Source organism: Medicago sativa, chromosome 7 (genome assembly GCF_051527215.1).
Source record: "Medicago sativa cultivar Bolivia chromosome 7, Bolivia_mono, whole genome shotgun sequence".
Lineage (NCBI taxonomy): Eukaryota > Viridiplantae > Streptophyta > Magnoliopsida > Fabales > Fabaceae > Medicago > Medicago sativa.
In genome coordinates this window covers 86279229-86290961 of record NC_140755.1, presented here as the reverse complement: position 1 = coordinate 86290961, position 11733 = coordinate 86279229, and the positions used below count along the sequence as shown (strand labels likewise).

The 11733-nt window shown below is 34.3% G+C and overlaps 2 protein-coding genes and 1 long non-coding RNA gene across 3 annotated transcripts; 1 reads left to right on the top strand and 2 right to left on the bottom strand.

The window, feature by feature from the left end:
- The first annotated feature begins 3419 nt into the window (after positions 1-3419).
- P5CR (pyrroline-5- carboxylate (P5C) reductase) lies at positions 3420-7730 on the top strand. Its single transcript, XM_085730840.1, has 7 exons — positions 3420-3736; positions 3828-3876; positions 3946-4037; positions 4639-4711; positions 5788-5908; positions 6333-6438; positions 7142-7730. Exons 1-7 carry the CDS (start codon positions 3536-3538, stop codon positions 7322-7324), a joined length of 825 nt encoding a protein of 274 aa, XP_085586966.1. The 5' UTR covers positions 3420-3535; the 3' UTR covers positions 7325-7730.
- A 1170-nt stretch (positions 7731-8900) lies between these two features.
- On the bottom strand, positions 8901-11286 carry LOC146909649 (uncharacterized). Its single transcript, XR_015020655.1, has 2 exons — positions 11159-11286; positions 8901-9113 (listed from the first exon to the last, which is right to left on the bottom strand). It is a non-coding gene; the product is annotated as an uncharacterized LOC146909649 (long non-coding RNA).
- Positions 9319-11286, bottom strand: LYC (lycopene cyclase). The gene has a single exon (XM_085730839.1). It carries the CDS (start codon positions 10955-10957, stop codon positions 9455-9457), a length of 1503 nt encoding a protein of 500 aa, XP_085586965.1. The 5' UTR covers positions 10958-11286; the 3' UTR covers positions 9319-9454.
- Positions 11287-11733: the final 447 nt, after the last annotated feature.

Below are 11733 nucleotides of genomic sequence, written 5' to 3'. Positions count from 1 at the left end.
CAAAAACTTTGAGGACCTTAGTTAATTGCCATATATATGCAAAGTTCCTTGAACATTACCGTAAAAGATCAGAAACTCAATTTTAATTGACAAGCTCCAGAAACTAGAAACTAAAATGATAAATTAATTTAAAATTAAATAAAAAACCACTTTATTGTGAAAATAAATCATAAAAATTCAGTTTAAAGTTAAACTAGCAACAATTTGGGAATCAGAGAGGACACATATGCGTTGATCGAGGGAGTGTTGAAGGTAGTAGAAATGAGATTCGAGTTTGGAGAGGGAGACATTATTCTGCTCAACGTTAAGGTTTAGCAGCAAGGTGAATTTATTGTTGTTGTTTAGTAGCAAGATTATTCTGTAAATGAACACAAGCACCACCCAAATCCAAAAACTGAATAGACAATAATAAATAAACTTGGTGCTTTCCAACAAAAAAAAAAAAAACTTGGTGCTAGTGATACTGGAGAAAGAAAGAGAAAGAGTTGAAATATTATATTTTGTGTAGATGACCATGTTAAGATTTGGTGTGATAACCTAATTTAATGGTGGGAAAAATTGGTCCAGTATGGACCAATACATCAATAGATCCATCCTATACGGCACCAAGCAAATTGCGAATGAAATTTAACAATTGACACATACTCCCTCCGATCACTATTATAAGCAAAAAAACTACTTTTTAGGTTCGTTAAATAAATGATGTATGTGGTCTATAATATAGACCACATACATCATTTATTTAACGAACTTAAAAAGTAATTTTTTTGCTTGTAATAGTGACCGGAAGTAGGTCATAAATACCAATTTAACATTCAAAAGGTTCAGTCCAGCTAGCTAGAGCATCACCACTTTTTCAGCGACAATTCTTATCCAACATGTCTATCCTATACCCCACATCGTCCTCCAACCCATCTGGCTATATTTTGATTTTTGGTGGTAGATAGACAAATAATAAATTCATTATAAACTCGTACCTATCAATGAAGGTGTTGGGGTTCCAAATTCAATCACAGCTTGGAGCCTAACAATTTTGGTTTTTTTGCCCGTTGAAATAAAACTCGTGGACGGTAATTATGTTCTACTATTTGAATTTATAAAAAAGGGTTAAATATGTTTTTGATTCCTATAAAATTGTGACCTTCTAAGTTTAGTCCTTACTTAATTTTAATAGCTTTTTTAATCTCTACAAAAAAAATTTACTTATAATTTTAGTCTCTGCTAAAATAAATTTTGTTTAATTATCCTTAAACTCTTAAATTTTTTAACGATTCTTTTTATACAAGTTTAGAACACTATGAAAGGTTCATTTACTAAAATCAATAATTTTTTAACATGAAATAAATTAAATATGAATTTTTTAAAACGACAAAAGTTTAAGATATACTCCCTCCGTCCTAAAATATAAGCAAAAAAATCCAATTTTCTTTGTATCAAAATATAAGCAAAAAACACCAACTTTTATGTTATTATTGTGTTTTTTCAAACAAATCATCTTTTCCAATATAAAATTAAATGCATGTTGCATTCAATTTGTTTCTCTTTTTATTTTCTCCATAATTTTTAACCAATGAGAATTATTTTTACATCTTTCCATGAAACTTATTCCAAGGAGAACACAAAAAATTATACTTCAAATCACTAAGTATTGGTTTTCTTAATAAGTGTGAATTAGTGTTTTTTGCTTATAAAAAAAGACGGAGGGAGTAAGTAACAAAAATATGGACGTAGAAATCAAATTTTTGCGATATTTTTTTCGGAGGACCTTTTAATAACGTTCTTAACACGCCTGTAAAAAATTGTTGAAAAACTTAAGAGTTTAAGCATAAATTAAACAAATTTGGATTGAGTAAGGACTAATATTGAGTGCAGAAATTTTTTTAAGGATTAAAAATGCTATTAAAATTAAGTAAGGACTAAACTTACAAGGTTGCAATTTTGTAGGGACCAAAAACATAATTAACCCCGTAAAAAATGAACAAGTGAAATGAAATATGATAGAACTTATTCCATTCCATCCAATCCTCAAATTATCCTTTCCATTTAATTTGGGATGTATATAATAGAATGAAGTTTCATAATTAAAATATTACTCTATTACCTTTGTATTTATATTAATATATTGTTATATCTCCCTCATCAATATGATCTTTCTCACTTTGTTTAGGCACGACATTTATAAGTTTCTTCTTCAATGAATAGAAAGCTTGCTTGTCCATCTCTGTAATCAAACCAAGAGCTAGTGTAGCTGCAGGCAAAATATACATCAAATTTAAAAAACACTTAGAAGAAAAATGACCAGAGCCATTATTTTTATGCTGGCCAATGTGTGTAAGATACTATTGTCTTAGAGCGTGGGGGTATCCTTGGGTTGGTGTGTGTTTGAGAATAGTTTATGCGGTATAAAAAATTGCATATAGTGAAATTCTCTGGTTGTCATAAAACAACGATTGTGATTTTTCGATCTTGGGGTTTCCACATTATGTTATTGTGTTCCTTTACATTTTTCTCTATCGGTTTTCCCAACAACTGATATTAAAGCATTTAGTTTGGTCTAGAGATAGGAGTTCATAGTATGTTTGATCTTCCGTATTAGTAAAGAATGGTGGTCTTGTGAAAGCGTTGCAATTACAAGGTCCGTTGTAAAGTTTGGGCTAGACAAATTTGATGGAAAAATCAATTTTGCCTTGTAGAATTGTCAAATCAAGGATCCGTTGATACAACCGGGATTACACAAGGTGTTTATTAGTACACGAGCATTGATTGACATTGATGCAAAATGTGTTGTGAGATTATGTTGATGGTTGAAGAGTTTTCTGCCAACATGAAAGTTGCATCATAAGTTTTCAATTTGTTTTCTGACATGTGGAAATTCTTGGAGCGATTTGACTTACAGTGAAGTATAATCCTTATGATGGAGTGTGACAATTCTTTTGAACTATGAGTGTATTAGAGTCGGCGGCAGGTCTTTGAGAATAATAGTCTGTGTTATAAACATTTGCATATAATGTAATTCTCTCGTTTTCATTAGACAACGATCGTGATTTTTTGTTGTGATTGTGTTGCTGTGTTTTCATTATGCCAATTTTTTTTTTCCAACAGATAGCAGCAAGTAGCACGTATATCAGATCAAAGCACTCAACATATTTATTTTTCACAGACCTTTTAGACAGATTCGATGGATATACTTGAATGTGTAATTATGAGTGCTCATCTTTTGAACAAAACCAAATCAACCTGCAATTCAAACTTATTTTATGATGCCGATGGTCTAACTTTCTAACAATGCACACGTGTTTTTCCTCAACGAATCATTCATTGTCACGTGACGACAATGAGTCATACAAGCTTTTGCCACGGATTGGTCCACTTGTTCTCGTTGCACTTGCATATCATCATCTCTCTCACTCGCACAAATTACACTTATTGAAAGATTTACTATAAACAAAACAAAACAAAACTCCGTCACTGTGTCTGTCTGTGTGGGAACTCAACTTCAACTGATTCATTCCTCTCTCTATCCCTTTAACCAAACATGGAAATCATTCCGATCCCCGCCGATTCCTACACACTCGGCTTCATCGGCGCCGGTAAAATGGCCGAAAGCATTGCCAAAGGCGCCGTCCGCTCCGCCGTCTTATCCCCTTCTCGCATCAAAACCGCCATCCACTCTAACCCCGCTCGCCGTACCGCCTTCGAGTCCATCGGCGTCACTGTCCTTTCCTCAAACGACGACGTATTATTATTCATTCCCTCTTTATTACAACTGTGTTGCGTTTTCCTTTTATCATTTTCTCATTCATTTTTATTTTTATTTTTATTTGTAGGTTGTTCGTGATAGTAACGTCGTCGTCTTCTCGGTTAAACCTCAATTATGTATTTCTCTGTTTCAATGTCGTTTATGAAAGTTGCGTCTTCGTTTTACTGATGAGGTTGTTGCTGCAGTGAAGGATGTTGTTTTGAAATTGAAGCCGCTTCTTACTAAGGATAAGCTTTTGGTTTCTGTTGCTGCTGGAATCAAGATGAAAGATCTTCAGGTAACCAAATTCCAATAAGCTTATGGAGTTTATAGCTTAATTTATCATTTTGGTTTGTGTGAGTGTGACATTTAATATTAGATGAGTGTGAATTTGTGAAGAAAAGGAGAATGTATTTGTGAATAAGTTAATATATTCTAAGGTTCGATTCTCCCTGGTGTCAATTTATGTGGGTTAGTTTAGCTTCTTAAAATAAAAAGTTAATATATTCTGGGGTTATTCTATGCATGCAAACAATTGTAGCAGCTAAAGTAATATAAATTGTCAATTTCAGGAAATAAATTATTTCTCAACTCATATTTCTGTTGCTGTAAAAAAAATAGTTGATGGAAAATTGCTTCTTACCCACGGCGCTTAATATTTGGAAATTAATAAAATTAAACAAAGGGTTCTTGGTTTCTAAAAGCTAAATGAGTTAATGAATCAGAGGGAGAAATACTCTATTCAACTTTAAACTCTTTTTTGGAACAGTGTAGATTGTGTGCATCACAAGTTTGTGCAAGTAGCTTTTCTCTTTGCAATCTTGCTTCCTTTTCTTTAGTTTTACAGATTTAGCTCGGTTATGTATTTTTGTTGAAAATAGTTGTTTCATAAAATGTAGGAATGGGCTGGCCACGAAAGGTTTATAAGGGTAATGCCTAACACAGCTGCTACAGTTGGCGAGGCAGCGTCAGGTATTACCAATCTCTACTACACTTTAAGAACATATTGTATTTTCTTCAGATATTTTCTGTGCAGAGAGTTGAGACCGTGTGTTGTGACTTATCTCAGATCACTTGGTTCTGTAGTTTACATTCTGAATTCTAAATTGTCAGTTATGATTCATTTTATTGCTCTATGTTCAAGAGAATTTCTTGAAAAATTTGGTGACAGCTTGAAAGTGCAGATGTAATTGTTTATTGTAATTTTATTCTTTAAACTTCTACATGCAAAAACCAAGATAATCTAATGCCCAATGTGTTCTGGAGTCTATCTCTGCATTTGGAAGTAGACTGGTGTTTAATATTTGTATCATATGCTATTCAAACAATTAATATTGTGCAGTCTTGTGCATCTATACTAGTTACTAACTTACTATGAGAGGAAGACGGTTGTCAATTATGACAACAAGGGGGTGTTTGATTCAAGTTATAGTCATATATCTGTGATTGATACTTTTGGGAATACTATTATCAGTAATATTTTTCTCTAGTATGATAGACCCAGGTACAGTTTTAAATTGTATTTAGCTATACAAACTAAAAAAATAGAAAAATGGTAGAATGTGATGAAACTGGGATGTTATAGTTGGTTAGATTTTAAAACGACTTTGATTCCCTATTGGATCGGTTTGGATTTGAACACCCCTACTTGGGCCAAACATGTGAATGTTACATTCCCAATCTCACTTTCCTAGGAATATATTTGCATGCTTGAAACAAATCCCCTCCAAGACTTTGGTTGATGGTAATAGTATGTGATAATGATTTTGGTCTTCACTTTTATGAAAGGTGGAATGTAGTCTTTGAAGTCAAAATTTATAGAAGTTTTATCATGTAGTGATGCGCAAATTACATGGGTAAATAATCTCAATTGTGAGGATAATCTTCTTTCATAAATCACAAGATCAAGAACGCCTTCTCTTATGCATTATGTAATTCTTTATATTGTGTTTTTCTAGAATACAATGGCTATTTTCAGCCTTATCCGTTTACATTGTTGACAATTACAAAATTGTGTGGATAAATTAACTTATGCCAAACCATGACAGTTATGAGCTTGGGGGGAGCTGCAACAGAAGAAGATGCAAATCTTATATCCCAATTATTTGGGTCAATTGGCAAAATATGGAAAGCTGACGATAAGTATTTTGATGCAATAACTGGCCTGAGGTACGCAAATCTCATTTTACAAAATGACAGCATAATATTTGGGTATTATGTCAAATCCACAAGAAATTTCATTTTATCTTTGATGGACAAAAATTCTGAGGTAAGAGATGCTCCATGATAGTGGTGTGATACAAGGACAGAGGAGAGAAGAAGGGGTTTGAGTCTAGTTCTGTCATACCCATACAATTCTTATTCTTAGCTATTCACATTTGAGAGAACAAAGAGAACAAAAGAAGAGTGTCTGGGACCTGAAAATGTTTTGTTGGGTGATAATTGTCTTTTTTCTCTGTTTTGGTCATGTGTCTACGTGGGAATTGGACTCAGGCCTACCTCTACCCGATTCTGTATTATTCCTGAAAACCCTCATGGTAAAACAACTTTGGTGTATTCACTAAAAAATGTTCTATTTATGTGAATTGTGCAGTGGGAGTGGTCCTGCTTATATTTATTTAGCAATAGAGGCTCTGGCTGATGGAGGAGTAGCAGCTGGTCTACCACGTGATCTTGCATTAAGTCTAGCTTCTCAGACTGTAAGTGTAGCGTAATACTATCCTTTTGACCATTTAACTGTGTTTAAAATTCGGGCGATGCTTGCTTTGGAACTATCATACTCTTACCCATTTTGTTAAAATCCCAGATTTAAAGAAATGAAAAATTTAGATGCATTGAATAAATATGTTGCAAATCAATCTTTTTTTAACATTTTGAAGAGTAAAATTATTTTGATATTCTATAGAATGATATTCCCAGTTTGCCAAGAGTAAAACTTCTTCTGGCTTATAAGTAAGTTGAAAAGGGCGAAAACTTGGTGGGAGCTTCATGCACTGGGCTGCCCTTAAAATATTTATAATGTTTTCATCAGCTTCCCTGTGCACAAGTCCATGCTCGATAAAGGTATCCAACAATGAATAAGGAATTTAATTCAAGTAGTTTCAGCTATGTTGTTGTGTTTACTGGGCAGAGTGAGCAAGCAATCTGTAAAATGAATCTAAACAAACTAGTTGGCGAGCTCGTATACCTGCTGATAGGCATATAGTAGTACTCCAATGAAGCCCAATAAATTAAAAGACAAGGTTACAGAGTAAACAAATTGCTGCTGCTTGAATATGTGGCAGCAAAAATCCCACTGCTATATCTTGTAGGGGCTAAACATCTGCATACCTCACTTATATTGGAACACTTCTGTTCCTACATATAGTTGTTCTCTTTGACTCATGTACGTGTGTTTTCCAGGTATTAGGAGCAGCATCAATGGCCACCCAAAGTGGGAAGCACCCTGGACAGCTCAAGGATGACGTCACTTCTCCTGGCGGGACAACAATTGCAGGGGTTCATGAGTTGGAAAAAGCGGGTTTTCGTGGAATACTGATGAATGCTGTTGTTGCTGCTGCTAAACGCAGCCAAGAGCTTTCCTGAATCTATAGATGAGCATCCTATGATTTCTAGGCAAAAATTCGATTTCTGTAGAATTTTATGCCTATATATAGTATGTCAAATTAGGTTCTTCTTTGAGATGAGTAAAACATGCGAGAATGTTTAGCCATAGCAACATTCTTCTTTTATGAATGTTACTAGTTATGGACGAGTTTGGCCGATTAGCACAGAATAACAGTTAGTTCCGGTAACATTATGAATTCGGATATGCCAGGGGTTGATGTTTCTGATCCTCCGAGCTTGTTTCGTTTAATTGCCAATCTTCATGTGTTTGAAAGGTCATAAAGGTTCCACATCAAACCAGATATCATACTCTGTCAAGTGTTTCGACTAGGAGGTTAGAATGGTGCACCATTAACCACAAAGTTAATTCACAATTTTGTTTAAATTTTTTCGTGTTATAGTTTGTTTATTGAGGTAAAAATATACTCCCTCCGGTCACAATTATAAGCAAAAATTCACTTTTTAGATTCATTCAATAAATGATGTATGTGGTTTATATATAGACCACATACATTATTTATTGAATGAACCTAAAAAGTCAACTTTTGCTTATAATAGTGACCGGAGGGAGTAGTTCAATTGTCAGCCTTCTATGAGAGTTTCTGAGAGAATTGTTTCTCTTACCGAAATCATTCCATACAAAACTATACATAACAGCACTACATTACCTTTTAAGGCCGGTGATTCGAGTTTATTTTTTATTTTTTTAAATTCAACTAGCTTAAAGTTCTGGGTCAAAATATTGATATAAAAAAAACTAGCTGTAAGTTCATTTTCCTAAGAATGAGCATTTATAACTTGGTGTGTTTTTGGAACTGCAATGGAACTGGATTCTGAGACACTCAAGTGCAGAATCCAAGACCTAGACGGAGTCTGGGTTTTTAAAATAATTTTCTGCTTGGCATAGCAAGAAAAGCATATAATAATAGCTTCTCTCAATCGAAAATCGATTAAATTTGCATTTGTAGATCATGTTACTTAATACTCGGACATGATTAGGATTTGGATAACTATCTTACAATAATACTAAAGTATAAACCTCTTTCAAACTAACTCTTTTTAATCGAATAGATAAGACAATTTAATTTTGATTTCATTTAAAACGTATTGCATCATAATCCATGACTTGTAAAAACATGTTAATTTGACATGACCTATTCCTAAGAGGGATTTGACTCTAGAGCGATGAAATCAATAGATGATGTTTTAATAAGCCTATGATATTATTCACCTAAAGTAAGTTGCTCACTTGAAAGAACCAGATACTTCTATTGTTATTGCATGATGTACCAATGGCATGCTGCCAGTTGGTTCACTAACCACATCTTCTCTGTGATGGTAATTGCTAATAAAGAACAACGATTTCTTGAAAATCAGATAAGATTGGAGGCTACTATTTTAACCACCATTAGCTTGGAGAGGGGTTAGGATTTATGTTGAAACTTAAATTGCATGAGGGAGGTCTATATAACAATTTCCTTTGCAATCTCAAACCCAGACATCAAACAAAATGGATAACTTTGAAGGAAATGCTATTAAACAAGTGGGATCAACATTTGGAACACAGATCATAGAATATATTGATCAAACTGAGTCTTAGTAATCCCACATTAAGGAACATTTCATTGATAACTATTATGGTTCACAGAAACATATATTTAAGCATACAAAGAAGTTGTAGTTTACTAGTCATGACGCCTTATCATTTGTCAACACCCAAGAGTGACTTCATAAGATTTGATGTAATGGATAAGAAAACATGGTAATTCTGAAAATGAAAAACCTCAGCATCAGTTATTAATAGATTTCTCCCAGCACTCTCTAGATGCAACAGAAGAGTGACATTTTTTACGACATAGAGATTAACCAACAATGATTTACCAATATCCTTTCCTCTTATACATGGGCAAATAATGACTAGTGAGTTTGAGTATTTATACTTTTGTTTCAGGGAATCACAGAGAGCAAAGGAATAAAAGGAATTAAACCAATGTAATAAACTTAATGGAAATCTATAATATCAGTAGTAAACTACAAGTGGAGCGAGCACATACAAAGTGGATGCGCGCATAACATACATAGCATACAACAGATAAGTAGTAAATAATCTTATTCTTTATCTTGTATCAAGTTGTTGACCATATTTACCAAAGGAAGAGTTCCCTTAGCCATTATCTCTAGCCTAGATGTATTTGAAGCATAAGAAAATAGAGACAGTCCAAAAGTAAAGAGCTCAGGAAGATACAGTCTTGATGATAAGAATCCATGCCAATAATGAGGTTCCAGATTAAAAAATGCATCGAAAAATCTCCTTGTGCCAGGTAAATCAAGCTTGAGTAAGACGTCCATACCAAAACAGAAGAACTCCCTTTGTCGTCTCCTTTCGATTGGCCATAAGTCTTTCCATACTCGTGCAGATACTTCGTCTCCTAAAAGACCTCTATCAGAACCAAGATACTGAACAATAGCATTGGCAACAATAGGAGCTGCAGCCAGGGTTCTTGCTACCATATACCCGGTTGAAGGATGCACCATCCCGGCCGTACCACCGATTCCAACAACTCTTTGAGGGAGAACTGGGAGAGGGCCACCCATGGGAATCACACACTGCTCATCTTCTTCAATGCTTTTCACATTAATCCCCAAATGTTTCAATCTAGCAACCATTCTGTCCTGTATATCATCCATCCGTAACCCAGGGCGCGCTACAAGAGAGGTTTCTTCGAGAAATATCTTGGTTGACGAAAAGGGCATTGCATACAGAAATGTAGGTATTTTACTATTTCTCTCCTTGAGCTTCAAGTCATTGTCTAGATGCGAATCTCTCCAGTCCATAAAAAGCATTTTATCAACATCAAAAGGGTGTTCTTCAACCTCAGCCAAAATCCCGTACGCAACCTGGTAACCTGGATTATACGGTTTATCATATTGCACTAGACATCTCGAAAAGCCAGTAGCATCAAGAACAACAGTAGCCTGAACCGTGACACCATCATTACAAATCAACATCGATTTGGATTCCTCATGAATAACCTTGATAACCTTAGCTTGGTGAAACTTAACACCATTTGATATACACTTTTGTAGCATCTTTGACTTCAAAAGCTTCCTATTAACCCTACCATAAGGTCTATCAAGATCCTTTTTCGTTTTATCGTCGATATAAACAACAGCACCAGACCAAGTTTTATCAAGACAATCAAGCAAATCCATTGCTTCAAACTCATCCACCCAAACACCATAATTATTAGGCCAAATCAATCTAGGGTTTGGATCAATAGCACAAACAGAAAGCCCTGCTTCAGAAACCTGCTGTGCTACAGCAAGTCCTGCAGGACCACCTCCCACAACTACAAGATCCACAACAGTACCCTTTGTTGAATCATACAAAGGAAGTTCAAAATCCAAATTTTCCTTCTTAAATTCAGGAACAAGCTCCAAAAGGGCACTGCTACTAGCCCTCAAAACTGGTTTTTTCTTTGAACCAAATCTAACTACATGGTTTTGCAACTTATCTGAAGCTGAAAAATGACTCAATTTTTCTGAATAACCATGAAGTGGGTGCAAAAATTGAAGCTTTGGTGTTTTGAGTAAAGTATCCATTTTTATCATATGATATTATAAATCCTTAATGAAAAATTCAAAAAGGACTCAAAACATCATCTGGGTCACACTAAAAAACATAAAGCAAGAATTATGTGCCTTAAAAATGTGAACTTTGTATAGTTTATTACACAAACTAGACGCAGCAATAAAATTGAACCGCAATAATCACAGTAAGCAATAATTGTTTAGGTAGAGTTTATGGCTTACCGTGGAGAAGAGAGAGAGAGGAGAAAACGAAGCATTGCAATGAGTTGTTGCGTGGAAGACATAGGCCATAAGGGAAGTGGTAATGCTCGTGTGGCCACTAGGCACACATGCAAGCGACAATTCGAAGTGGATCATCTTTTATCTATTTTATTATTTATATTTATTTAGTTGTTTCAAAGTTTTTTAATGAAAAAAAAATTAGAAATTTGTTTTTGAGGGGAAAATTAGAAATTGTTGGTGGTAGATGACACAACCACCATATACCCTACACTACATTCCTCAAATGCTAAGTGACTAATGGTTCACCAATCAACATCGTAATTAAACAATTTGTCTTATCAATTTTCAACATAGTGAAGACTTAGATCAATTTTCAATATAGTGAAGACTTAGAATTAAGAGTAGGCTTCTCTTTAGTTTTTATCTTCGATTTTCTTCAAAGTCAAAAATTATTATGTTGGATCGGTTTATTAAAGAATTTTATTCTGATTTCAATTGAACTCCTGTTAATGGAAGGTAAAATCGGTCTACCAAATTAGTCGATGCTTATGCCAGATAAAAAAATATTTATGGTA

Coding starts and splice junctions, on each gene's coding strand:
- P5CR (XM_085730840.1), top strand. CDS start 3,536: ATGGAAATCATTCCGATCCCCGCCGATTCCTACACACTCGGCTTCATC. Junction 3,877..3,945: donor CTCGGTTAAACCTCAATTAT/GTATTTCTCTGT, acceptor TTGTTGCTGCAG/TGAAGGATGTTGTTTTGAAA. Junction 6,439..7,141: donor TAAGTCTAGCTTCTCAGACT/GTAAGTGTAGCG, acceptor TGTGTTTTCCAG/GTATTAGGAGCAGCATCAAT.
- LYC (XM_085730839.1), bottom strand. CDS start 10,957: ATGATAAAAATGGATACTTTACTCAAAACACCAAAGCTTCAATTTTTG.